Source organism: Rhinolophus sinicus, chromosome 2, assembly GCF_057876585.1.
Source record: "Rhinolophus sinicus isolate RSI-liver-muscle chromosome 2, RSI-T2T, whole genome shotgun sequence".
NCBI lineage: Eukaryota > Metazoa > Chordata > Mammalia > Chiroptera > Rhinolophidae > Rhinolophus > Rhinolophus sinicus.
In genome coordinates, this window is record NC_142502.1 from 58,627,905 (window position 1) to 58,654,753 (window position 26,849).

The 26,849-nt window shown below is 35.6% G+C and overlaps 1 protein-coding gene across 5 annotated transcripts in view; it reads left to right on the forward strand.

The window, feature by feature from the left end:
* The first annotated feature begins 1,857 nt into the window (after positions 1-1,857).
* Positions 1,858-26,849, forward strand: part of EPHA7 (EPH receptor A7) — a 162,992-nt gene continuing 138,000 nt past the window's right edge. For 4 of the 5 annotated variants that reach the window (XM_088795553.1, XM_088795554.1, XM_088795555.1 and 1 more), the window contains exons 1-3: positions 1,858-2,166; positions 6,566-6,630; positions 10,300-10,969. In XM_088795553.1, coding sequence (XP_088651679.1) covers positions 2,070-2,166; positions 6,566-6,630; positions 10,300-10,969 — 832 coding nt within the window. In that variant the 5' untranslated portion in view covers positions 1,858-2,069. The remainder of the gene's footprint in view (positions 2,167-6,565; positions 6,631-10,299; positions 10,970-26,849) is intronic. The other variant, XM_088795556.1, reaches the window with a different exon arrangement.

Here is a 26,849-nt window from a genome sequence, read left to right on the forward strand (position 1 = left end):
GTAATAGTTTTATAGCCTATGTGTGGGGGGTTATGTTTTTGATTCTAATGTTTTAGTTTACAATTTTTACTCTTAAAGCCTCTGTTTGTGTAAACACAGCTTGATCTTCTCTGCAACAAGTGCACTCTACATTTTGTAGGTCTCTATTCAAGATTAATCTATTAAGCAGTTTACATTCTCTTTGCATCCTTTAAAGAACATGTAGATGCTTTTAGATATGATTTCTAAAATACTTAATAAGCGTAATGGTTAGGAACAAGTAACATTTAAGAAAGAAAGAAAAAAAAAACAAAACTACCGAACCAAAGCGAAGTTAGAGGAGAAGGAAATTTCATTTTTCTTCTTTGTAATAGTATTAGGCAAGTAAAAACTACAGGAAACACCTTACTGTAAAACAAAATTTAAAAATCTGGGGATCTGACATCTCTGAGAACTCTTTGCTAAAAATACAAGAAACAACTCAATTTACTTTGTATTGCCAGATAGAAAAAACAGGAAAAGTTTGAAGTCTTAGGCGAGATCAAACTTTGTGCCTATCATAAATAAAGGTAAATCACGAATGACAGATTTTCTTTTAAAAAGGAGAAATATAGAACAAGTAGAAAATGAAGCTCATCTCAAACATGCGATCAAGTTACTCTAAGTGGCCTTTGAAATTGATAATTTGGCAATTAACGCTTTAAAGTTCTTCCTCTTATTATATTACCCACCTCTTGAATTGCAAAGTGTCCAAAACTGCCTAACGGTAAACGGATTCCCTACACAATAGTCTTCGACATTTTAATTGCATGAATTCAACTGTAGATGTTGGTTACTTTTTATTCTCAGTTTCCCTTTGAGAGTTAATTATTGAATAATTATTACGATGATTATTGAATAATTCTCACGATATTTACGAGAGGTTTTACTTTATGAATTTAATGCGTAGTAGCATTCTTTAAAATTAAGTGTAATTTATGCAGAGAATTAGGAAACGATCAAAATGAGGCAATCCAAGGAAAACTTTAGAAAATGACAAACACGTAAAAAAAAATGATACGGAACTTTCTGAAGGTTCTCTCTTCGTGTCCTACTTCATTCAACAAACCTTTGTGAAAAGATTGGGCGGGGTAAGAGGTACACATAAAACAAAAGACTTCCTTTCTCCACTCCCTTTTCCTCTGTTTCTTTTGCCATAGCTTGTTTCAAACTCTTGGAAACACTGAACATAATACATTTAGTTACTTTTATTCTTCCAGGGACGGTGCTGGGTGGTGCCTAGAGTTGACTGCCGTTGGAGTAACAAAAAGAAATCCTGCAAGAAAAGAAAAGAACAAAGTTACCCGACCTGCGGAGGTTGTTACAAAAAAGTAACAGGAACTTTACTTAAAGGCACAGCTCATTTCATTTGTGCGGGCTGGATGCTCAGTAGCAGAGACTGCTTGCATTGCATCTGGTTTTTACAAGATCGCGAGGAGTAACGCTATATTCAGGACTGTAAATACGGAGCGTTATTCTCGGATTGATTCTGCTCCACGAAAGCTGCGGTGGCTAAAAGCAGAGTGCCCACAGCAGCACGCACCTCAGCTGCCATCCACGTCCTCCCTCTCGCAGAATCCAGCACGAGCCCGGAGCTCAGAACCTGGAGGGCATCCTGGACCCGCAACCTGACTCCGCTCGCTGCCGATTGGCCCGCGCTCCGAACCCCGCCCCCTCGGCCAGGGCGGCCGTTTTTCGGGGACCCGCCCCTCGGCCCTGGGAATCGCCACCTGGCAGGCCGGCTGCGCCTGCCACTCAGCCCGAGTGGCGGAGGCTCTCCGCTTGGAGCCCCGCCCCCACCCCCCTAATTGATATTATTGGAGTGTGGAGCAAGCGGCCGGTCTGCAGTCAGAGACTTGCAGGCAGCAAACACGGTGTGAACGATCAGGAGGGGGAAAAATTTTTAAAAGCTAAACGTGGAGCCGCCGGCCGGGGATCGAGAAGGGGAATCGATGAGAGGAGAGCAATAAAAACATAACCCACTTCGGAGCAAACAGCGTTTAAAAAGCTACGACTCAACTGAAACCTAAAATAAAACCTGCTCATGCACCATGATTTTTCAAACTCGGCACCCTTCATGGATTATTTTATGCTACATCTGGTTGCTTCGCTTCGCACACACCGGGGAGGCTCAGGCTGCAAAAGAAGGTAAGGTGATGGAAAAGCAAAGTTTGTTCTGACTTATTTATTTAGCTATCTACCTGCGTGAGCCGGCTTGTCCGCGGGGCTGCGGGCCGCGCCTCCGGCGCGGGACGACCCTCCCCAGCCGGATCCCCACCCCCTCACGCTCGGGCTGCTCCTGGCCGGCCGGGGGGCGGCAAGCGGGGCTGCTCACAGCCGCCTGCAGCCTGGTACCCGGGGCCGTTGGCCCGACGGGAGCGGGATTTCTGGCTCCGGTAGTCTGGAAGGCGTGAGCAGCAACGGAGGGCGGTGGGGGTGGGGGATAGCCGGCGAGCTCATTCTCTGGGACCCGGGGCGGGTCAGATCTCTTCTCTATCCTGCTCCTCTTCCTCCACTCGGTGTTCGCCTCCGGTGGGATAAGCTGCGGCTGGAGTTGGTCGGAGAATAGGGGGTGCTGCCTCTAGTGTCCCGGCCAGCCCGCCGGCGAGCGGCTGAAGTCCGGAGCCTTCCCAGAGGGGCCGTGACTTGTGTGAGCTCCGAACGCTCGGGTTACTAATGAAGTGCTCACTGCATCTGAGGAGGAGGCGCGGGCCTGCGGTTGGCGCTCGGTCGCCAGCGCGTAACAATAACGCCGGGGAGGTGAAGCCGACCGGGGGCGCGCGCCCCGCGGCCGGGGACGTCTCCATTCAGCGCTCGTTGCGCGCAGGTCCCGGCGGCCGGGGGACAGTCCGAGCCCTGAGGGCTCGGCGGGGCTGGATAGGCAGGGGGCGGGCTGAGGCTGTGCAACTGATAATGTGATTCCGCCTGGGCGACTGGAAGTCCCCACACATCTGCCCCACAGTCCGACAGTTCAGTCCTAGTGGTCAAACCTTGCGAAGGACCTGTACCCTAACTAGCTCTGGATGAAGAGAGCAGATTTCATTTGGGCAGCCAGATACGCTTGTATATGGTGATTATTATTATTATTATTATTATTGTTTTCTTCTTCGAATCACAGACGAAGGTAAAATACCTTTCAGTGCCTGTAGTTGGAGCTGGGGAAAAATAAATCCTGTCAATGGAAATGTCTTGCTCTGAGCAATGTCACAGTCTAACCCCATCGCTACCCCACCCCCTGTCTTCCAGCCTGTAAGTCTAAGGTTGGTTTTCCTATATTTTAACAACATTTTAAAGCATACTACTATTTATTACTTCTTCCTTAAGTGTGGAAGATGGAGGAATCTGATATCAGATTTAGGTCATGGTGGTGATGGGGCGGGGGGACTAAATATCGGTCCTCGCTTCATCGAGCCCTCAAAATTTAGTGCTTTAGTGCTGCTTCCCCCATTCTCTTCGTGCACCCCTCTTCGTTCACTTAACGCCCCCAACCCAACGCCAGATCCTACTTCTTGATCCAGCCTGACCTTCTGACCCCTTTCACATCTGCAACCTGGGTTGACGCTGAACCCATTCAGATAAATTTTAAGAGAAAACCGTGACTTTGAGCTGTCACGCGTTTGCAGCTGAACCGACGTCTGCTAGAGACACACACCCAAACACACCAAAAGCCACATTTCTACTCGCATGATATTAGCGATTAGGAACATTCAGTCCTGGAACCTTGTGCCGATTCCTCCGAAATAGCGGGACCTGAGGGAAAGTTTGCACCGCCACGGCTAAACAGGGCGACGGAGCTGGGGCATTCCAGGGAGGGAGTTTGAGCTATAAATAACTGCATCACTAGGGGGAGAGGTTCCCGCAGCCGGAGTGGCTCGCTCCCTTGGTTTTCTCTTATGGGATCAAGATACGTGGCGAGGATCCTGATTCTCGGAGGCTGAATTCTTTAAACGCAGAAGTGAGATGTTTAAAAGGTGGGCGGGGTGGCGAAGGCTCCCGGCTTCTCCGTGACGACGCTCCCCACGCGCAGCGGCGATCAGGCGCTGCGGTTCTGGGAGCGAGCAAGCCCCGAAGTGGCGCCGGGGCACCCACCAGCGGGCGCTGGGAACTGCCTCGAGCAGGTGCCCAGCCTCAGGGTGGATGGGGTGGCTGGACGAAATGAGGGACACTCCCCCTTCCTCCACTCTCCGCACACACTTTCTCCTGGGGCGGTCAGTTCCCGCTACTGCGAGCGCGTGTCTAAGTCGTAGTCTGACGCTTGGAGGCGAAGTGCAGCTGCTGTATTTCCTCTCCGTAAAAGGTGCCGCCGCCGCCGCACAGTCATAGGAGTCGCTTCCCGAAAGCCTCTCTCCTCCTCCCGGCTCCTTCTGGAGCGAGGGCGCCACGGGCTCCCTGGAGTGACCAGGTCTGGCGGAGGCATAATGGATGCTTCGCGCTGCGGCCGCGCCAGTCTGGCACCCCCCCCCCGCCCCGCCCCGCGGCGGCCCCGCCCCGCTGCTGCCCGCGCTGCCCTTGCCTGGCTCCGCCAGGGCGCGCCCCGCATCTCGCCCCTTCGCCCTCATCCTCTGCAGGCCCGTGCGGCAGGGCGCGGAGTCCCTGGGCCCCCGCCTTGGGCAGCCCTGGTCGGTCTCCGGGTTGCAACTCTGCCGGGTGCTTTGAGCAGGAAGGCACAGGCACGCACGAGCGGGTGTATCCAGAGAGCAGACGGCTGGGAGGGAGACCCACTGATCTCTTTAGAGCTGCTTCTGTTTTAACGCTCAGGGGCTGATTTCTGTTTTATTTTTATTTGCTAATTCCTCTTTTAACTTGTTTTCCATCATTGCCTCTCCGTGGTCCCTCCGGGGCTGTTTTGAGGAGTAACAACGGCAATAAACAATCGGCAATGCTTATTTCACTCTCAAAAAGGACCCACAAAGATCACCTGGGTTTAAAATTCCATTGTGTCACGTCAGTACAGAAGAAAATAATAATAATAATAATAATAATAATAATAATAATAATATAAATCATCTCAAAAGGAGAGTACCTGGAACTCCGGTAGTTTGTTTCCTTGTACTTTTCGTCTCTTGTTGAGGACAAAAACAAAATAACCTTCATCAATTACTTCATATAAATTCACTAGCCCAACGATTTATTGATGTTTCAAGTGCGAAATACAACTGGTATTTTAAAAGTTTTCTTTCATTCCCCTTAGTTGAAACGGAATCAAGTGTTTGTGACCAAGGTTTATGTTGTCATGGTCTCTCCAGGAGTCCTAAGTGCAAAACATTTCTGAAAAAAAGTGTCTCTGTATCTATCTGTATCTATTTTCAGTTACAGGGAATAACCCTGACTAGTGTGAAGGAGTCGAGCACAATCATTGTGTTCTTTTGTTTTCTAAGTATAACACATTTTCATTACCTTTAAAATACACTTTTTTTTCCTCTAGGAATTATTTAAAAGTTCATATAAGCATGTATTTTATTTAAGTCCAGATTTTAACATTTTGCTGAGGTTGATGTTAACCATGTTTATATGAAAATAAATTCACTATTATTTCTGGACAAATTGATGTATTTGTTAAAATGCTGTAAAGTAAAAAATGTTTTTGAAGGGTGAAAACTCAGATAACTGAAACCACTTTGAGAAAAGAGTGAATGCTTTAGGAAGTCCATTACTTGTCTTAAAAAGCAATGAAATATATCAAATTGGAAGTATGATGTGTATTAATGTACGGCATTTGAATGCATTGTTTGAATATAATCAGGAGCATTCACTACATTTATATAAATTTAAATTACTTCCACTATGCTTTTTGATAGGATAAAGTGGAATACAGCTGGTTTTAAAAGTCAAGTCCGAAAAAATAGTCAAGTCAAAGTTTTAATATATCATTTTGAGAATTAACTAATGCTTTGAAACCTTTGGAAATTAAAAAAAAATAGAAATATTAAAAACATGTTTGACTAACTCAGAAATATATCCCGTAAATAATAGTCAATTTATTTTTCTCATGATAATGTTGCTTAATACAGTTTTTAATCATATTCATTTTGTCTACAGAGAAGACACTGTGTGAAAAGTATAAAAAAATAAACAATTTTCGAAAGGTACTAGGAAATACTTTTGGCAGAATATTACAAATTAATGACTGGCTTAAGAGTAATATTATGGAATTGCACTTACTACATTCATGTTACCATATTTGACAAAATTTGGAAGGCTCAGTGGTTTACAAAACTCTTTATAATATACAATTACTATAGAATCAACATATCACATAGCAATTTTTACCCTTACTTTTGTGCTACTTTTGAGTGTTTAAATTCATTTTAATATGTTAATTAAAAATATTAAATATAATGTGGTATTTTCACATCTTTTCTCCCTAACAAACTAGAATAATATACTTGAATCTGGTGGGCATTCATTTCACCATTCATTTCTATGAATAACTATATACCTTAAGTCATAAAGTGCTGATTATATAAAATTAGATTCACTTTAATAACTTTTACAAATATGTTTAAATTTATCATGTAACGTTTGGAAATAAAATTTTCTCTTTCAGTACTACTGCTGGATTCTAAAGCACAACAAACAGAGTTGGAATGGATTTCCTCTCCACCAAATGGGGTAAGTGTTTTTCCTTATAAAATATCACCCTTTATTTTTTAAAGTAAGGAACAAAATCTTTTCCCTCTCACCATAGTGGAATTATTCACATTCTTTAAACAGTTTTAATTCCACATATCTTATTCAATATTTTGTTGTGTTCATGATGGGACATTGAATTGTTTGAGTAGAGAAAGAGGTATACTTAGTACTTGGGGAAATGGATTTAAAAAAATCTCTATAACCATAATCTTTTGAGTTCTTATTGTAAGTGGAGTCATACCTCAGGTTCCAGGCTATAAATGCTAACTAATTACAGGGAACAGTCCTTTCTCAAACTCACTTAAACCTCTTTAGTTGCTTTATACTTCTTCAGTATAATCACCAGGTAGGTTGTGTGTAGTTCTTTAAAACAGCATGTAATCTTTTTTTTCCCTCTTTTAAAAACAGTTTTGTGTATCATTCAAAATATACTTTATAAAAGCTAACTAAAAATGTAATATGCTTAATATCTTAGCATACAATTTGGTATAAAATACTTGGATTCTCCAAATTTACATCATGTGCTGTCTATCTGCTCTTATTAATCAGAAGTGATGGCAGAAAATGCACATATTACAGTAAAATTCTGCTACAGTAAGTATGTGTGAGAGCAGTCAAATAAAAATCTATGAAAATATAAGTACTCCTCCCCAATTCTTACTATTATGTTTTATATATCAGGAAAGATATGTCACTGAGTTAAATTTAGTTCAATGTCTTTAGGTCTTTTAATTGTGAGAGAGGGCACATACTTCATCCCTTATTAAGGAAGAGGGGCTCCGAGAAAGGAAAATGTATCCATTGTTACTTGAGTTAATCTTTGGCATAGTAAGAAATCTGGAATCAAAGACCATGAAGTGTAAGTGAGGATATAAAAAGCATAACACATTTTGCAAAGAGAAGAGGGGAAGTCCAAAAGGGATTTTTGAGTATGAGAACATTACAAAATCAATTATGTCATGAACTGGAAGTCAGTTTAAGAATGCAAAATGTGAATAATGAAAATCTGTTTAAAATATTGAGATTTTTCGTTCCATTAATATTTGAGAGATTACTTAAGATCATATTGCAGTTATCTGTATCTGCCAGAATAAATGACAAATATTTTATAGCTTACATGTAAAAAAGTACATTAAATTTGCGGTAGTCATGTCATACTCTTTTTGCAAGTGGAGTAATTTCCATGAGTAAAATAATATACATTATGAGAAAACATTCACAATAAAAAAATGAAACCTTTCTTGCCGATGACAGACATAGCCTATTTTCTACCATCCATAAATTAAAACAATTAGAGATAGAGGATGGTTTTTATCTCTAAGAACTAAACTGATATATGATTATAACATTTCATCGATATAATCTATAAAATGATAAATTATGACTGTCTATGTTCTCTTGGATTCAGATGGGAATTTTATCAGTCCAAAGTATCTGAGTAAACAGTTAACCATATATATGTGTATATATATGTATATATGTATATGTATTCATATATATATGAATCATATATAAATGATGATTATATATATATATAAATTAGATAATTAGATAAACTAGAAAATGATTGACAGTATTTTCAGTATATGAAATTGATTGGCTTACATGTGATTATATATCTAATTGAAAATAAATTATTACGATAGAAATTTCTAGAAAATAATTTTACAAGCACTCCATAAAAGCACAGTATCTGATTTAAGACTTCTTTCCCAATGGTGTCACTTGTGGAAATGATTGCAGTCTCTCAAAAGTGAAATAACAAAACAAGAGTTGCATTAAATGTATTTACGTTATTTCACTATTTGTTACCTATACATAGTTGTCCTGAAATTTCCTCCTCAGGAATAAATTTTTAAATTAAAATTGAATTTAACTGCATTTCATAGGTTAGTAAAATTGATTTTTCATACGTAGAACAAAGTAATATAATAGTTCTTAATGGTAGAAAAAAGGAATTCTTGAGATATATATACCTTGACAATAATTAGCCTTGGTTTCTTCAAACTGGGGAATTATTAAAAAGAGCCTATTTATCTTTAGAGCTTTTGATTTTTTTAATAGATGCCATTATCAGTTTTACTTCTTTTACTAATTTCAATCTAAGTACAAGACTAAAATCTACCTGTCTAAATGGAGGAATTTGAGTATATTTGGCTAAGTGCCATTCAAACATGTTATAAGTAGCTAACTGAAACAAAGGGAAGATATGCGCACCATTCATCACAAACTCAAGTTGTATGGAGTAAAAGCTGCACATGGTAATGGGTTCTTTGCTGTAGTTTAGGACCTTTGATGATATGTGTAAGAAAACTGTAGCAATAATACAACATTACACAAGAAACTTCAGAATTATAGTACCCATATATTGTTAATTTGTCAGTCTTGTTAGTTTTCCAAGAAAGTTTTAGAAGTAGATATATTTTATAGAGTATGTAAATAAATTGATTCTATCAAGTTTTACAAATAAAACTCATTAGCACTCATGCTTATTGGTTTACTTTCCCATCTGCCTTTCTTGAAATAATAGTTTAAATATTGCGTGGTAAGTGACTTTGGACTTTAATGCTAATACATGTTTATATTTGGTATTTCATATTGGGGAAGTGAATGAAAGAAAATAACAATTTCACTATTAAGGCAGTATAAATATAAAGGGAGGAATTTTGTGATAATGGAAAGAAAGGATATAAACAACTATTATTTTAGGCTTTTAGTGCTGTTTTTGTTTAAATGACTTGAATTGCTAATGAGTGATATAGGTGATATTACACATGGTTTAATAATCTTTAAATTGTTGCCAAATTTATTTTCCGCTTTTTGTGTGAAAATGTATGTGTTTGATATTGCATATATTCTATCAACATATGAATAGGAATTTTTAAACGTCTGGTATTTTTTTTCTGTCAGAAAGCTTATTATTTTAATTTGATCCAGGAGTCTGATTTGCCATGCACATTTGATTGTCTATTGAAAGCAATTTATTTACAAAGATGAGTCATGCTTTTATACAACTACTTTTTTACAGTTATGTGGATTTATGTACAATATTATTGATAACTGCAATAAATAGCTCTGTAAAGTGTTACTCTCTTATGTCTCATTTGGGAAGATTGTAAAAGAGTTCACATCAACATATTGTGGAGTGCTTTTACATACATTTCAGAATATTCTCAGCATTTTCATCCCTGTGATTTTAGGTACTGTTTAAGTTTAAATGTAACTTTTACAGGTAAAATGTCAACTGAGCTATCAAAACTTCTGCCACGTATCCACATGTACATGCATTAAATGGTAATACAAGTAATTGTGTTGTGCATTTTTGTCTATAAATATTATAATTTCAATGGAGATCATAGATGTAAGCAAACATGTAAAGAGAAACACTAATACACTAGCAAACAGAAATTAAACAAAATGAAATATTTATTGTATGTACAAACGATGCAAGTGATCTAAACGATGTTCTGCCGCAAGGATGAAACTGAAGTAAGAATCCTGTGTTCTCAGGTTGCAGTGTTAGCCAGGGTCAGAATCCACCTCTTTCAAAGACGTGCATTTGTGCTATACTAAAGATTCCTCATGCACTTTCTAAATCTAAATGTTATTTTTTGCTGAATGACTGATGACCTTTATTTAATTTTATAGTGGGAAGAAATTAGTGGTTTGGATGAGAACTACACACCGATACGAACATACCAGGTGTGCCAGGTCATGGAGCCCAACCAAAACAACTGGCTGCGGACTAACTGGATTTCGAAAGGCAATGCACAAAGGATTTTTGTAGAATTGAAATTCACCCTGAGGGATTGTAACAGTCTTCCTGGAGTACTGGGAACTTGCAAGGAAACCTTTAATTTGTACTATTATGAAACAGACTACGACACTGGCAGGAATATAAGAGAAAACCTCTATGTAAAAATAGACACGATTGCCGCAGATGAAAGTTTTACCCAAGGTGACCTTGGTGAAAGAAAGATGAAGCTTAACACTGAGGTGAGAGAGATTGGACCTTTGTCCAAAAAGGGATTCTATCTTGCCTTTCAGGATGTAGGGGCTTGCATAGCTTTGGTTTCTGTGAAAGTGTACTACAAGAAGTGCTGGTCCATTATTGAGAACTTAGCTATCTTTCCAGATACAGTGACTGGTTCAGAATTTTCCTCTTTAGTTGAGGTTCGAGGGACATGTGTCAGCAGTGCAGAGGAAGAGGCGGAAAACTCCCCCAGGATGCACTGCAGTGCAGAAGGAGAATGGTTAGTGCCCATTGGAAAATGTATCTGCAAAGCAGGCTACCAGCAAAAAGGGGACACTTGTGAACGTAAGTAATATGCTCTGTTAAAGTTCTACTTTGTATTTTTTTCTATTTCAGTATCAGAGTTTTTAAGTCATAATAATTATTTGAACATGTATTATGCTGTATACCTGCAATCTAATTCAGTAGATCCCAAGCAGAGTAACTATTGAACTTATCCATGATTCCCCACTGTGATATCTGCACTAAGGGTATGTGTTACTAAAATTTAATTTACCCTGTGCTTGACATAGAAGTCAACAGTTGCACTGGAGCTATGAGATTTGTAAGAGGAGAGTGAAGTGACATTAATCAGGATTCAATGATATCTGATTCATTCTGTTTTAAAATCCATATCATCTAGACTTCTGAATTGCAGAAAAAAGGAGATTAAGGGGGCTGCTTACAAGAGTTCTACTGATAGGGCATATACAAATACATTTACAAACTTTTAGAAATATTTTTTAGAAATACTAATATTTTGATACAAAATCATCACATTTCACTTGATGAATCTCTGAGCTTACTTCTGTAAAAGCCATATTTCTTTTCTGGACTAACTATAATAAAATGAGTGCTTTTCTGATAAGTCAGTTATAGCAGACCACATTTTTGTGGAAATGGGCCAACGTAAAGTTTTCGTTATTTAGTAATGCATCAATTGGGCATTTTCTATGAGTTTTGAAACAATAATGGCCTATGAATTAGTGAACCTTCTGTTTTGTAAAACTGGATTTTTATCATGTAACATTATGTGGTCATAATAATTGGCCAGTATTTTTTTTTTTTATTTAAAACCATGTAACATGGACCTTCACACTTAATATTTATTTATCTGTTTGTGGATATGCTGTGGAATATCTTATAATAATATTACATTACTTATGTCTCTTTTAACATAACTTATAAAACAGTACATTCCAAAAAATAACTCATATATTTTACTCCTGGCCAGCAGCAGCATTTTAATATTTGCAAATACTAGTTAATTTAGAGGGGACTAACAATAATTATTTTAACTATTTGGGAGGGTAGCTTACTATGTTCAGATACTCTTCTGTGTGCTTTACATATATTAGATCTTTTATCAAGGTAGATATCATTATGATCTCCATTTTACAGAATAAAATTTGGGACTACCAAGGATAAATTGCTTGCTTGCACTTACTTCAGTAAGTAATATTTGTCTTAGCTTAGATTCAATCTCAGAACACTCTGATTCCAGAGTTTGGGCTTTTAACAATATTGCTCTAGTTTCTATCACAAAGCAAGGAGAGTCCTAGCACATATTGTTTCATTGCTGAACTTAAATGTCTTGCTAATATTAGTTTGTTATATAAATCACATTACTTCTCCCATAAAATTCTCATTCTACTAGAATATTTAAGGAAATGATAATTTAAAAAAAAAAAAAATTTATATCTGCGCTATCCAATTCAGTAGCCAGTGGCTCTTTAGGTTCTGAGAAGTAACTATTCAAAATTGAGATGTGCTGTAAGTATAAAGCATACTCTGGATCTGAAAGACTTAATACAAAAAATAGAATGTAACATGCTCGTACATCATTAATATTCTTTTAGATAAATTGGGTTGAATAAAATATAATATGAAAATTAATTTCAACTGTTTATTTTCACTTGATTAATGTGGCTCCTAGAAATTTAAAAATTGCATATGTGGCTCACATTCTATTTCTACTGGACATACTGTTTAGACGGAGTAACTGAGCACATATATTTTTCTGTCCTGGTTGAAGAGTTAAATGCTTCATGTGGAAGGTCGCTAGCATATAAAATACCTATGACCCAGCACTCAATTCCCATCCTTGCCGTAGCTGACACTGTGAAGTGAGCTCTGTGCAAAGTAAATGGAGAAGCTATAGGTAGGTTCAGGGTCCACAGGCCAGGTTAGCAGCCTTCTTTGACACCCTCTGAAGGAGTCATACTTGTCTACCTACTGTCCTCCTCCCCATTCTGTCACTGGCAGTATTTCTCACTGAGTAGAAAATCCTGCAGTTCCCGTATATATGGAAATCAAAAACTGAAGATGTACCACTACTAGTAGTAGGCAGAATGCTATTCCACTGGGTGAGTATAGATATATTCTTAGTGAGCTAATCAGTTTAATGAAAGACAAAGTTCTTATTGACTAGAGTTTAACAGCAGTTATTTGAAAATGATGGTGAATTTTAAAAATGATGGTGGATTCAACAATAACTGTTATAAGAAGAACTTAAGAACATACTACTTAGTTCTTTACATTACTTTTTAGCTATAAAAGCAGTTGGTTTTAGTCACATGAAGATTTTGATTGATGTGAAAATGGAATGTAAAACTAGCACAATTAAAAATAGGAAATATAAGAAATAAAGCAGGAATACAGGTAAAAGTGCACAATTAAATTTGTCTTAGAAAAGACTAGAAAATAGCATTAAAGGTCTTGCTCTTTTAAGTGTTTAAAGATTGTAAAGAAAATTATAGTATTTTTTTGTTTCATTTTGTGTAATTTAACACATATGATTTCTACATTTAATTGTTAAGAAAAACTGACGGGAGCTGTTTAAGTTCTGTATTTCTAAGTATAGAAGTTAGTAAGAAAAGCAGTCGTTAAACTGTGGTAAAAAGATATATTTGCCGTGAAGAAAAGACTACAATTTCTTCCAAATGAACAAAATCACCTCATTAAATGTGGTACTATTAAAATTATTCACATTCATTTATTTTGGTTTCAAGAATTGGAACCACATTTGAATACCAAAATTATTGTCACCTGCAAAATACACTAAGGTACTTAAAAATAAGGTAAAATTACTTCACTATCATCGACATTAATTATGTGTTGGAATATGTGGAATTCGATAGTAATAGTACAAGTTCATTAAAAAAATACAATTAAAGGAGTTAAGATGCCTTCTTATCGTTCAACTGAAAGAGTATGTGTGCATTTTGCAAGTAAATTGTTTTATACATGACTTTCTTAATTTTTAAGCTTTGTGATGTTTACAAAAGAATTAAATACTTTATACTTGACTATGGCACTATGCTCATTTGCAAAAACATTCCCTCCTTGGCATAATTCTCACACATATCTGTGAGAGTACTTGTCCCTGGAATCAATCCAGGACTGCCTTTATAGTATTTCTCCCGTTTTCTTTCAGTGATTCTGTTCAGAGTTTGAAGACAAATTCCAGTCCCATATTGAGGAAAACTAAAGTGTTTGGGTGGGGATGCTAGTTGAGCCCCTAGGCAAATGAGAGTGGTGAACCACTTAAGGTCAAGTTTATCTGGGCACTTTCTAGGGTGGCTGCCCATTGTGATATTTTTAGAGTATAATTTGAAATACGAACAACTATGAAAACCGATCACAGTTTTCATTAGTTGATGTAAGAGCTTTTCTTCCTTTGTGACTTTGAAAAAAATAACTCAAATTTGAAAACCAAGTATTTCTCAAGTATACTAACGTATGGAGAATTTCTGATTCTTAGTATAGTGCTGTTATGAAAACTCTCTTTTTTGTCTTTTAAAAATATATGATTCTAGTTAGTTAACATGCTTTTATTGTCAAAAAGTCCTTTTTTAAAAAACTACCATATAAGTTATGTCACAACTTTTATGCAAACTAACCCATATAATTTCTTAGATAAAAGAGAAGTCATTTAAAAAATTGAGAGCAGATTATATTTTACATGTGTGACTGTTTTCGGAAGACTAATAAAATTGTATTCTGAAATATATTTTGAAATTTTTGTACAATTTGATTCAATTTAAAAAGAATATTATTTGCCAAAGTGTGGAGTTTGGTATTATAACTTGGATTTGAATAGGTAATTTGCAGTTTATACTGAACAACCATATTCATTTTCTCATTTAATCCTTACCACACCACTGAGAGGTGGAAAGTATTATTTTTTTCTCCTTCAACATCGGAATAAACTGAAGCTCACGGATATTAATAAGGAACAAAATTGGATGATAATCCAGGATCCTGTTTATCGATTCAAGTCTTTTTTCCCCACTACATTACAGTGCTTCCTAAAATTTGTCTGGTACTTCAACCAGTGGATTTTAGTTATTAAAGAAATGATAAAACTTTATTCTAGGTAGAGTGACCATATGCCTAGTTTGCCTTGGATAATTTTTTTTACTTATTAGCACTGTCTCTTTTTGCTTTCAAAAGTGTTCTGATTTGGAAGATAAAATACATGGTCACCCTAATTGTAAAAAACCCAAAGACATAATGCAGTTTACATACACATATATCAGAACTCAGAGATGTGATCTGCTTCCATTATTTATATTGCTTAATTTTAATTTTTGAATTAAAACGAAGATTTTGAAATTTCTTTTTTTTTTATGATTTCATGTAAAGGGGAATTCAAGTAATCATATATTTCTAATTTTTGTTATAGAAATTCCCTTATAGTTATTTCTTAATAGTTTCTATTAATAAGTTAATGGGTCTGTCCTTATTTTAATATTATATAATTTATTGACATATAACATGCAATTCAATATTAAAACATTTATTCAGTTTGGTGGCATTATTAAAATTTCTGTGTCGATTAGATTTTTGAAAACCATGTCTTTTAGTTTTGGGGTTTGTTTATTTTCCACAGAAAAGTAGCATGTAGCTTGTACCATCACTTTTCACAATAACATGAGTCTTAACAGTTTATAGTGTTTATAATCAAATATATACAGAAATGTGAGATGCACTACAGAGTTAATAGTGCAGATACTAGAGTTGCAAAGTTTTATAATTCTGACTCCACAACATACCAGGTGCATAAACTAGGATAATTTTTCTTAAATTGCTTAAGTATAAAAAGGGGTAATAAAAATAGTATGTCCCACAAAGGGTTCTTGTCAGAATTGAATGAAATAATGCACGCTACACCCTAAAACTAGTATCAGGCACATAGCAAATAATCAATGAATAGTTGCTATTACTTGTTTGTTAATAATGCAATAGGGAGTTTGCCAAGTAAAGAAAAATCATGGCAGTGAGTGAATGAACATAGATCTCATAGGCCACAGATAGTTAAATATCCTTTAAGTTAGTAATCTCCTACTTGGTAATTTACCTAAGAAGATAGTTCAAGAAAAGAAAATAACTTTTCACGTACCTTTTCCTCCCAGCAATGTATATAATTTGAAGTATTAGAAATAACCTTAATGTCCAAAGTTAAGTGCATCACCTTGATTGAACTTAGTTCTTAAAATATCAACAATGTGAGACAGGAATTTTAAATTGTTCTTTTAATAATTTTGAATGAAAAAAATAATTTTTTTTACACTGATTATTCAGAATTATGCAGAATATGCATAGGGACAAGAGTAGATGGGAGCATAAATGTCACACTTAACGTCTCAGAATGGTGGGATTTTAAGTTCTCTTTTTATGTTTTTTTAAATCTCCATTTTTATGTTTACTATCTCTGTTGAAGTTCTCCCTGAGATCATTGAGTATCATTACAACTAGTGTTTGGAACTCTGCATCTGGCAGATTCCTTGTCTTGATTTTGTTTAGTTCTTTTTCTGGAGCTTCGTTCTGTTCTTTTATTTGGGACATGTTTCTTTTCTTCCCATTTGACTTCCTCCCTGTGTTTGTGTCTATGTATTAAGTAGGGCTACTATCTCTTTCTGTCTTAGTAGAATGGACTTACGTAGTAGGTGTGCTGTGGGGCTCAGTGGCACAGTCTCCCTGTCACTTGAGCCATGCACTCCAGGTGTGCCCCTCATGTGGGTTGTGTATGCCCTCCTCTTATAATTGGGTTTTGGTTGCTATTTGCATGTCAGTATGAGGGATTGACCCTCAGGCTCATTGGTTGTGAGGACCAGCTGGGGCTACAGTGGAGCAGATAAACAGGAACTAACCCTACAAGTACAGGATCTGCCTCAGCAGGACTCTGGTGCCTGCCCAACCCCCCTCTTGGGTGTGTCGTCCTTGGAGTCTGCTGGGTGATGCTTCATCTCGTTTCAAAACTGGACACTCGGTGCGCCAGACCCAGGGCCACCTGAGAGGGGATCCACTGCAGGTCAAGTTCAGCCACAGCTTATGCCCCACTTGTGGCCACCCGGCAGGAGCCACAAAGCAACCCACAGATGGCCACTGCCCGCACCATGCTTGGAAGTACCCCAAGCTGCGAACCAAGGTTGGCTCACGCTAGTACAGGTCTTAGGTCTCCTCAGCCATAGGTACGGGACATGCTCAAGCCAGATGCTGCATGTTTGGGTTCCACGAACCTTTGAGAGAACCTAGGAAAGTCTGCAGCGTAAGTCAAGGCAGGTGATTTGTATGAAAAAGCCACTGGAAGCAGCTGTGTGTGCCCAAAAGTTGTGTGGGGTGGGGTCTCAGAATCACCAGGGCGTGGCGAACAAATGGTTTTAGCCCTGTTGATGTAGACTCAGCGTCTGCACCCTGGGAAGCAGGAGAGCTCAGCAATGAAACAGTTGTTTCCACCAGCTCCTCCATCTGGATAAATGCTGCCCTTCCAGCCCTTGTCTTGAAGTCAGACAACACAGTTCCCTCCTGTATGTCCCTGTCACCTCTCTAGCTGCTGCCCCAGCATTGGAACTCAGAGCCAGTAATTCCAAGTGATTCTATTGGTAAGTCCTTTTAGAGGAGCACCTGGGACTCCAGCCACCCTCTGTCTCACTCAGCCACAATCTCTGGTTTTCACAACCAGAAATTATGGGGATTTCTCTCCCTGGCAATGAAACCCTCTGATGTGGTGCTGAGACCCCTTGCTTCTTTGTGGGGTACCTCAGCAACTGAGATGTACCTCCTGATTTTTAATGGCCACATGTGGGTGTGGGACCAGCCTGTTCCTGGTCTCTGCCCTTTCGACCAGTCTTGATGTGGCTTCTTTTTTATGTCCTTAGTTGTAGGGCTTTGGTTCAGCAAGATTTGAGGTGATTCTCAATGATGGTTGTTTTGTAGTTTAGCTGTAATTTTGATGTGGTCGGGATAGAATGTAAGCACAGCGTTTACTTGCTGCATCATCTTGACCGGAACTCTGCCTTGCTTTTTTCTACTTTCAGTGCCACCTAACATATCTCAGGCTGTGGAAATTTTGCCTTTACTTGCAATTGCAAATTAAATGTCACTGATCCCCTGTTAAATGATCTCTCCTTGTGAATACTTATAAATACTTTGCCCTTTCTCTGGGAATCATCATATGCTATCTGATTTTAATTATTATTTGTAATTTCCTTTTATAGCTTCTAAGCTTCTTAACAACCAACACTTACAGTTTTCTATATATCCACCTAATAGCTAGCATAGTTCCTTGTACTACATAAGCCTTCCAATAAATGTTTATCAGCTTTTTAAAAGACTTAATCATACACTACCTGTCATTGCCAATTTAAATATTTTTATTTCAAATTCATATTACCATTTAATTACTAGTTGTATATGATTAGTCTTAAGCTTTGTAAGTATGAGATCCCTTTATTATATTTCATAACCTCATAATATATAGCAAGATTATATGCTAATAATTAGCAGACATGAACAAGAATCTCCTCCAAATATCAGGAATTTATTTCTATGAAAATAATATAACTATTTGTATTTATTCATTGACGTATTCCCATTTTATTTGTCACTATCTTTCTGTGTCTTTTCAACTTCATCTCCCCCTTTTATTGAAATGAAAGCCATTCATTCACCTTCTTCACTAATATCTATGTCTGAACAGAGAATTCAAAATTACTAAAATAAGGTCTTGATGTATACTTATCATAATGTTATATGGGAAAGAGACTTTTGTTATAAGATTATGTTTGCTTCCAAAATATACATTGTAATATTTTCTTGAATTGCAAAACAAGTAAAAATAATAGAAACAAAACCCGAAAAATCAATTCCTAAGCTAAAGTTTCACTCTATAAATTGGAAAGTACATACATTCAGTATCATGTCCAAATATATTTCGGCTATTTGAGTCATAACTACATCACATTACAATTTTTGGTCATATTCTTTAAATTATTCGCTTTTAGAAGCTCATAATACTTGTTTTAAGACATTGTTGAATAGGTAATGTGCATAGATCTGGAAAAGTGCCCTCCCTATATGCTCCAGTCCCAAAGTTCTTTTTCCCAGGAGCAACTGCTGTTATCAGTTTCTTATGTCTTTTACAGAGATATTCGCTCATAATGCCTTAAAGAAAAAAATGGGGAAAGATCGTTGTGATGCTTAAATTAGAATCATCACAATTTCCTGCTAGTGTATTGTATGCTTCATTTGAAATCATACTGATTTCTGTTCATCTTTGTATGTATGTACTCACAGTGCCTTGAACATGGTAACTATTAAATAAATTTTAAAAAAGACATGAATAAGGAAGATCTGATGAAAGTGAGAAAAAAAGAGAAATATGAAATTAATGTTTCTGATTTAATGTTTTATGATTTATAAGCTCAGTATATGACTTCAGAATGTTTTGAATTATCTTAACTTTGACAAGTATATGGCCGCTCTATATTTGTAATAGAAATTTAAATTGGCATTACTTTGAAATAGGTAGGCAATGTCATAGTACAAATCAATGATACCTTAAAATATTGCATTGAATTTGATTTTTTTTTGTATCCCACTTCTAGCCATTTCCTCTAAGATAATTGTCACTATCAAATATTTTATATAATCTACAAAATACTTAATTTATGATGATATTGTATATAATGTAGTTATTTTGTACAAATATTATTTTCAAGAGAGGAATTTGACCCAGCAATAAATTTGTATATATTTTTCTCTATGTGCATTAGTAGCTGATGAATGAGTCAGAGAGGAAAATTTCGGAAAATCCTTTTATTCTAATTTTTCTCACATTCCAGTGAATTTAAGTTATCCCATCCTCTGCACAATATCTTACAAATTTGGTGTTATGGAGGCATGTCTTTATTAAGATATCCATGTAGTGTTAATAGCGGAAAGTAGAAGGTTACATGCATATATATTATTTGAGATTTCTTTTCGTTTTAAACTGTTAACAAAAACAATCTTTGAGTGAGGTCAAATAAGTGACGTATACACATTATTTTCTGTTTTCTACCTGTGATATCGACTTTGTTAAAAGCTATAGAATTTGTGTGTATATGTCACAGTATTAATCCCAAATAGCACAATTTCACAGGAACTCAATAATACGTATCTCTGTTAAAACAAATGTGTATTATTTTTCTCAAATTCTCTGTTCCTATGAAGAATTTTGAAAGGTTTACTTATTTATTTTGCTTTTGTTAGTCGGGGGCCCATGAATGACATAGAAAACCAGGGAAATACATTCTGGTGTATAGTAGTGTGAAAATATTTTAATGGTTACATGTTATGTACAGTAGTCTTCCCTTATCCACTGTCTATGCGGTTACAATTACCCACAATCAACCATAGTTTGAAAATATTAAATGGAAAATTCCAGGAAAAAAGCAATTTATGAGTTTTACATTGCATGTTATTATGAGAAATCTCATGCCAACCCTTTCCTGTATGGGGTGTAAATCATCCCTTTTTCCAGAATATCCATGTTGTGTATGATGCCTGCTCTCTGTTCACTTGGTAGCCATCTCAGTCATTAGATCATCTGTGCTTGTGTTCAGGTAAACCTTATTTTAATTAACAATGGCCCTAAAGCCGAAGAGTAGTGATGCTGGCAATTCAGACATGCCAAAGAGAAGCCAGAAAGTGCTTCCTTTAAGTGAAAAGGTGAGTTCAGTACAATAAGGTATTTTGAGAGAGATAGAAACCACATTCACATAACTTTTATTGCAATATATTGTATAATTGTTCTATTTTATTATTAGTCATTGTTGTTAATCTCTCACTTTGCCTAATTTATAAATTAACTTTATCATAGGAATGTATATATACAGGAAATAACATAATATATATTTGTAGGGTTGGGTACTGTCCATGGAATTACAGGCTTTTATGGAATACCTAGATCTGGAGAAGGGAGCACGGGAATGCTTTTATTAAAAAAGTATAGTATCAATCAGATATAATTATTAACTGCATATCTTTAATTTATTATTTATTAAAGTTGGTCAATAGTCTATTATGTTAATATTACCTACTCTACTTTTTAAGAAGACCATTCTTTCTCAAAGAGAGCAGAGTAAGAGGGATGCAGGTTTGGAGGGATAGAATATACCTAAAGAAATACTAGGTATAATCAAAGTTTATTCCGAGAAAAATAAATTGAATATTAGTAAGTTCACTATACCATATATTTTCAAATGATTTATATGTTGTTGTTTATTTTAATAGTAGTTCACTATCATGTAAACCAGTTCCTATGTAGGCAATGATACCTAATGTCATTAATTTACCTAATCTCATTAATTAATGACAATAATTTAAACTAGCAGGTGGATTAAATAAAGAATTGATTTACCCACTCAAATACATAAGTTTATTATAACACAACTGTTCTGTGGACATTCTTGTACTCCTTGAGGGTATAATCTTGTCCAAGAAAATTAGAATCATAAATTCTTAGAGTTTGAGTGTAACTCAAAGATTACAAAAGATAAATTAGAGAGGGCAGTTTTGGTCTCTCTCTCTCTTTTTTTTTTTTTTCTAAGGAAATGGGACAACCAAAGACCTCATTTATAGTTCTAACAGTTCATTCATGACAGATCCTAAAGTGAAATCAGAACTTATTCTTTCCATTTTTTTCTACTTGAATGTTACACACACATAAAACATACATACCCACATACATACATACATACATACATACATACATATATATGTATGTGTGTGTGTATATATATATATATATATATATATACACTTATCTATGTACACACACACACACACACACACACACACACACACACACAAACACAGAGGCATTAACACTGCCAACCAAAACCCCCACCAGAGGAAAAAGGTCTAAGATAACATAATCGAACAAAAAATTTCAGTTTATTTTTGTCCTTGACCCACATTTATTTTAGATTTCTAAATTGCTGTTCACTAATCTTTTAATTTGTAAGTGCTGAATAGTTAAGATTTTTTTTTTTTACTGTAGAAAACTCAATTGACAATTGCAAAGAAGCTGGAAACTCATATAGGATATTCTTGGATTATTGAATATTTTACAAAGAAAAAACAAATATAGCTGCCTTAGCAATGTCTTTAAATTTTCTTCCACAAAGCAAAAAACTTAAAAACAGACTTTTGCTTCTTTATTTTCAAGTAGATTATTTAGATTTCATCTACCATAAGATAAAGTAAATTTCTCCTTTTTTCTTTTTTTTTCTTTCAATTCTTGTAAAATTTTACCAGCTTCTAAAAAGGTAAATGTAGCAAATAGCACGTGGTAGATATTGCATGTAAGTATTTTAAAATGAGAACAGTGGATGGCTCTTACATTATTAGAAACCTGGAACTTGGGAGCGAGCAGAAACTTGGCCGTTTAGCTTTGTGGTTTTTTACTAGATCTCCTCTGAGAAGGCTGTAGACTTTAGCCCCTCAGTCGTTGTAAGGGCAGAGGGAGAGCCAGGGTTCTGAAAAATGTTTTTTCCAAAACTAACCTTTAAATTTAACACATGCCAAGCTTAGACATTTGGGCTGTGATCTGGAGCTGGGAAAACATGTGGCTTCAGGTTAGTTATGATGAGACAGTATTTTAGTTCGCAAAGGAAACCTGAGAAGAACTTACTATGTTTGCTATTTCATCCATGCATCATTCTGTGTCTCATGTTTATTCTGCGCAGACATTATGTATGAGAGAACTGTGTTTTTCAAGGCTGAACATAACATTTGATCATTTCCTCCTTTGTAAAATTTTCCAATGAAACAACATTGTTTCTCACTTCAAATTCAAACTACTTTACCATTGATTTTAAAATTATTCACAAGGCCACTGTATGTGCAGTCATCCTTCTTTCTAACGCACTTCATCCTTCAGTGTGGGAAGGGGGATGTCCTTTGCCGTCCCTGCTCCCTCCGATTTCTCTTCCTTCTCCCTCTCCTTGATCTTTTCCTGTAGTGGCTCATAGACTTTGGTAATTGCTTTTCACTTACTTTTTAGAAAATTCTTCACAACACCCTGGTTTAAAACTTTTTAGGACATACCCTCCCATCTATTAAATGGATTAAAGTAATGAAAGTACATCTTCCTTCTCTGCTCTGTGTCTTTATTGAAATATAAGTATATAGCTGGCAACATTTTGCCCTTTCACCTTCTTTACATGACAGTGATTTTACATTTTATAATTCAATGTTATCTAAATTAATGGTCAGTTATTAAAATATTGAACCTTATTAATAACTGTTATTCATTATCATTGCAAAGTTCTGATCTAATGGTATGTCTTTCTGTTTTGATCTATAATCCATCCTTTTACATTTCTGGTAAAATTCTTAATTAGTTATAATAGGAAATCTAGTTTTTGCCTCTTCAAATCATTGATAATGTTCATTATTTACAAAAGATTTAAAATCAAACTTTTAATATTAAACTGAGAAGAAAGTTTCATAATGGCAAGGTGAAATGGTAAATTTAAAAACAAAGGTCACAAATCAGAATATATGGCAAAACTTTCATAATTTGAATGTTGACTTGTTATTATTGAGCTAAAAAAACAAAACAGTACACTTTAATCAATGTTGAAGTTTATAGTCCCTTTTGTAACATTTGGACTGTGACTGTATAATTTTAGAATTACCTCTATCAGTCAATACCATAAAGGAACTCAGTCAAGATGTATATATGAATGCCCAATCAGTTAAAATTCTTAATCCTTATTTTTTCAAAAAGCTTTAACAGTTTCTGTTACGGTATGTTTAAATCAGAGAGCGATGAAGACTTACTAATAAAGAAAAGTATAGTAATAATGTAAATAGTTTTTCCTGCCAGGAATGCAGATTGAGGTGAATATAAAAAAGGAGCAAGGTTAGGATACTAACACAACTTCTTCTGATCTTTAGTTTTTTTAAGGATTTTCTGTCATATAATCTATTGCAGAGACAACAAACTACATATTAGGTCTATAAAACAGAGCATAAATATTCAGGATCCTGTGCATACAGCTCATTTAAGCTTATAGGATACAAGCTGAGACATGGGTTGACTTGGTGAAAAACAAAACATTGATGCATACCAGAGTTCACATTAAGTACATCTTTTATTACAGCCTCTTTTTTTTTTCTTTCCATTTCCTAATGCATGAGATGAAAACAAACAAACAAAACAAAAGCCTGCTTTTGTATATAGGCTAATCTACACAGAAAAACAATATACTTTTTATTCATGTAAACCAAAAGGGCATGATTATTTATTATTCATTACTGTCAACAGCTAACTGACTGTCACTTGCAGTCAGAGTGGAGTCTGATAGAATGCTGACACTGATTGATGGACATGCTGCTGAGAATCTACATAGGCAGATTGCTGTGGTCAGTTGAACACATAAAACCATCCTGGGTCTGATTAGGCATGAGGAAGCTCATTGCTATTTTTCTTTATTAAAAAAAAATTGCATAGTATTTAGAATTTGATATTTTTAAGATGAATTTTAGATTTTTAACATCGTAATTATCAAATAATAGTAATAACTTATTTGATTAAAAAATCCAGATCCCTGGTGCTTGGGCTCACATCTTAGAGGAGAATATTTTATTTTGTTCACTCTGCCTTATAAAAAGATTAAATAAATAAATAAATAAATAAATAAATAAATAAATGAAATGGATAGTTGCTTTGCATATACATAATTGAAATTACTGGAATTTTTCTTAGGGAAATACTGTTTACCTAACGAATAAAAGTTAAGAGTCATTGATGTTGAGTCTATATGATATTAAAAATAAAAATAAATTATGTTCTTGAATTTCTCCTTGAATGACTATGAGCATTATATATTTTTAATGGATTCCTCAACCATATTAAGTATACTTATTTTAATGATGGTTGTTAATAATATATCAAAATGTATGGCTGCAGAGATTTTAATTAATAGTTATTTTCAACTATTTGTTAATTTTCTCAATTTGAATGAAAGCATTAGCACTAGAATATAATATGCAGAATTCAGAATCATTAAAATGGACTTAATAGTTTTTATTTCAAAGTAGAGGAAAATGATCATATTGTATTTTGTCTGCAACTTAGTAAAAGGGTTATTAACCTGAGTTAGAATTTGTACATACTTATTTTCGTTTTTGTGAAATTTATTTTTAGTTCTCTTTTTTAGTACTCGGATTGGTATATTTTATATATACACATATTTATTAGCTAACTCTGCAATTCTAGATATGCAAATATGTTAAATTATATTTTTGTGGAGTAAATAACATTGGCAGTTATATATTATATTTTAGACCTTCTGAGTTATAAATCCATACATTCTAAAAATGTTCATTTTTTGTCAATCTATTTGTAAGAACTTTTCATCATTTTAGCATATGTGTTTTTGAACATTTGAATTTGAGGTTAGGTAATTTCTTTCACATTATTCAAATATCAATAACAAATCTCCAACATATTAAAATAGCTCACAGTCAGCATCTCAAAGCAACACGTAATTTATTATATAGTTACAGCATCTTGTTAGATAGTAAATATTTTTATGTATATTTCAGTCAGGGAAGACCATATTTCACAATGTCAGCCACTAGTAGAAAGCAAAATAGAGTTCTGAAAATTATGTAGAATAGTTTCAAGTACATTTATTTTAAAGTATGGTTGTCAATACTGCTTATATAAAGGGACTCAGAAGCAATTTTTTCCTACCTGCTGAATAGTTTTGCATAATTATTTTATATACTAGTTAGTCATCAAATAGACATGAGATTTGATTTTTCCATTTAGAAGTATACTTAGAGATTAAGGGTTAATTTCTACAGACATGACATATCACTTTCATTAAAATGACATTGGGAAACTGAGATAAGTAGTTCAGCATTTTCTGTGCTGACATGATGTTTGCCTGTCTGATTACATCCTTTCCAATAGATAGCAGAGATGCAATTACGAAAAAAGACATCTGTGCTAAGGTTTAGCTAGCCAAAAAGGGCAAGCTCTTGTATTTAAAAGGTAGAGAATACAATCGATGAAAATGTCTGGACCTGTTAATACCAATAAAGCTGAAGGCTACTGGGAAGCTCAGAGAGGGTCTTTTGTTGGAGAGATAGAAAGTGACCCAAACTATGGCACTTCAGGGGAGCAGGGTCAGCCAGGAAGATCATCCATCTTCTTCAGTGGCAGCTTTCTGTCAGATTCTAACCCTGTTTAGTGGAGGAACTAAGCCTCTACTGTTGACACCAACCAATTCTCAGCCAAGTGTAAATGAAGCTGATAGTCACTGACCTTATGCATAGCAAATGAAACCCTGTGTGTCATTTGAGAAATAATATTATCTGACACTTCAAAAAGTGAATGATGGACAGAGAGCGTGTGTGTGTGTGTGTGTGTGTGTGTGTGTGTATGAGTGTTCAATGATGGTCAAGTAAGCAACTATATATCTTTTAGCCACTCCATATTTTTTGTTGATTTTCACAATAACCGGAGATTTACCACTTTGACACCAATTTAACTTTGTATGACTTTCATTTACATGTCATGATATATTACATGCAGAGCTTGACTGTACTGCAGAATGAGCTCTTGGCTTCCTTTAGTTTCTGCAACAGTGCCTAGTTATAGAAAAAGAAGATTCATTTTTTTCTAATAAAGAATATAAATTTCAAGAAAATTCTGAGTTACTAGTTCACATTCAAAACATAGTGAAACAGACTATATTTCTTTATGATTATAAAAAGTGGATCAGTCTCATTAGAGAGCAAGTCGGAAAGGCTATGTTCTGTTTATCATTTTTAAAGCATTGTCTAAAAGCTTTTCTTTCTAGTTAGTAATATCTGTTACAATGTTATAGTCTTCCCT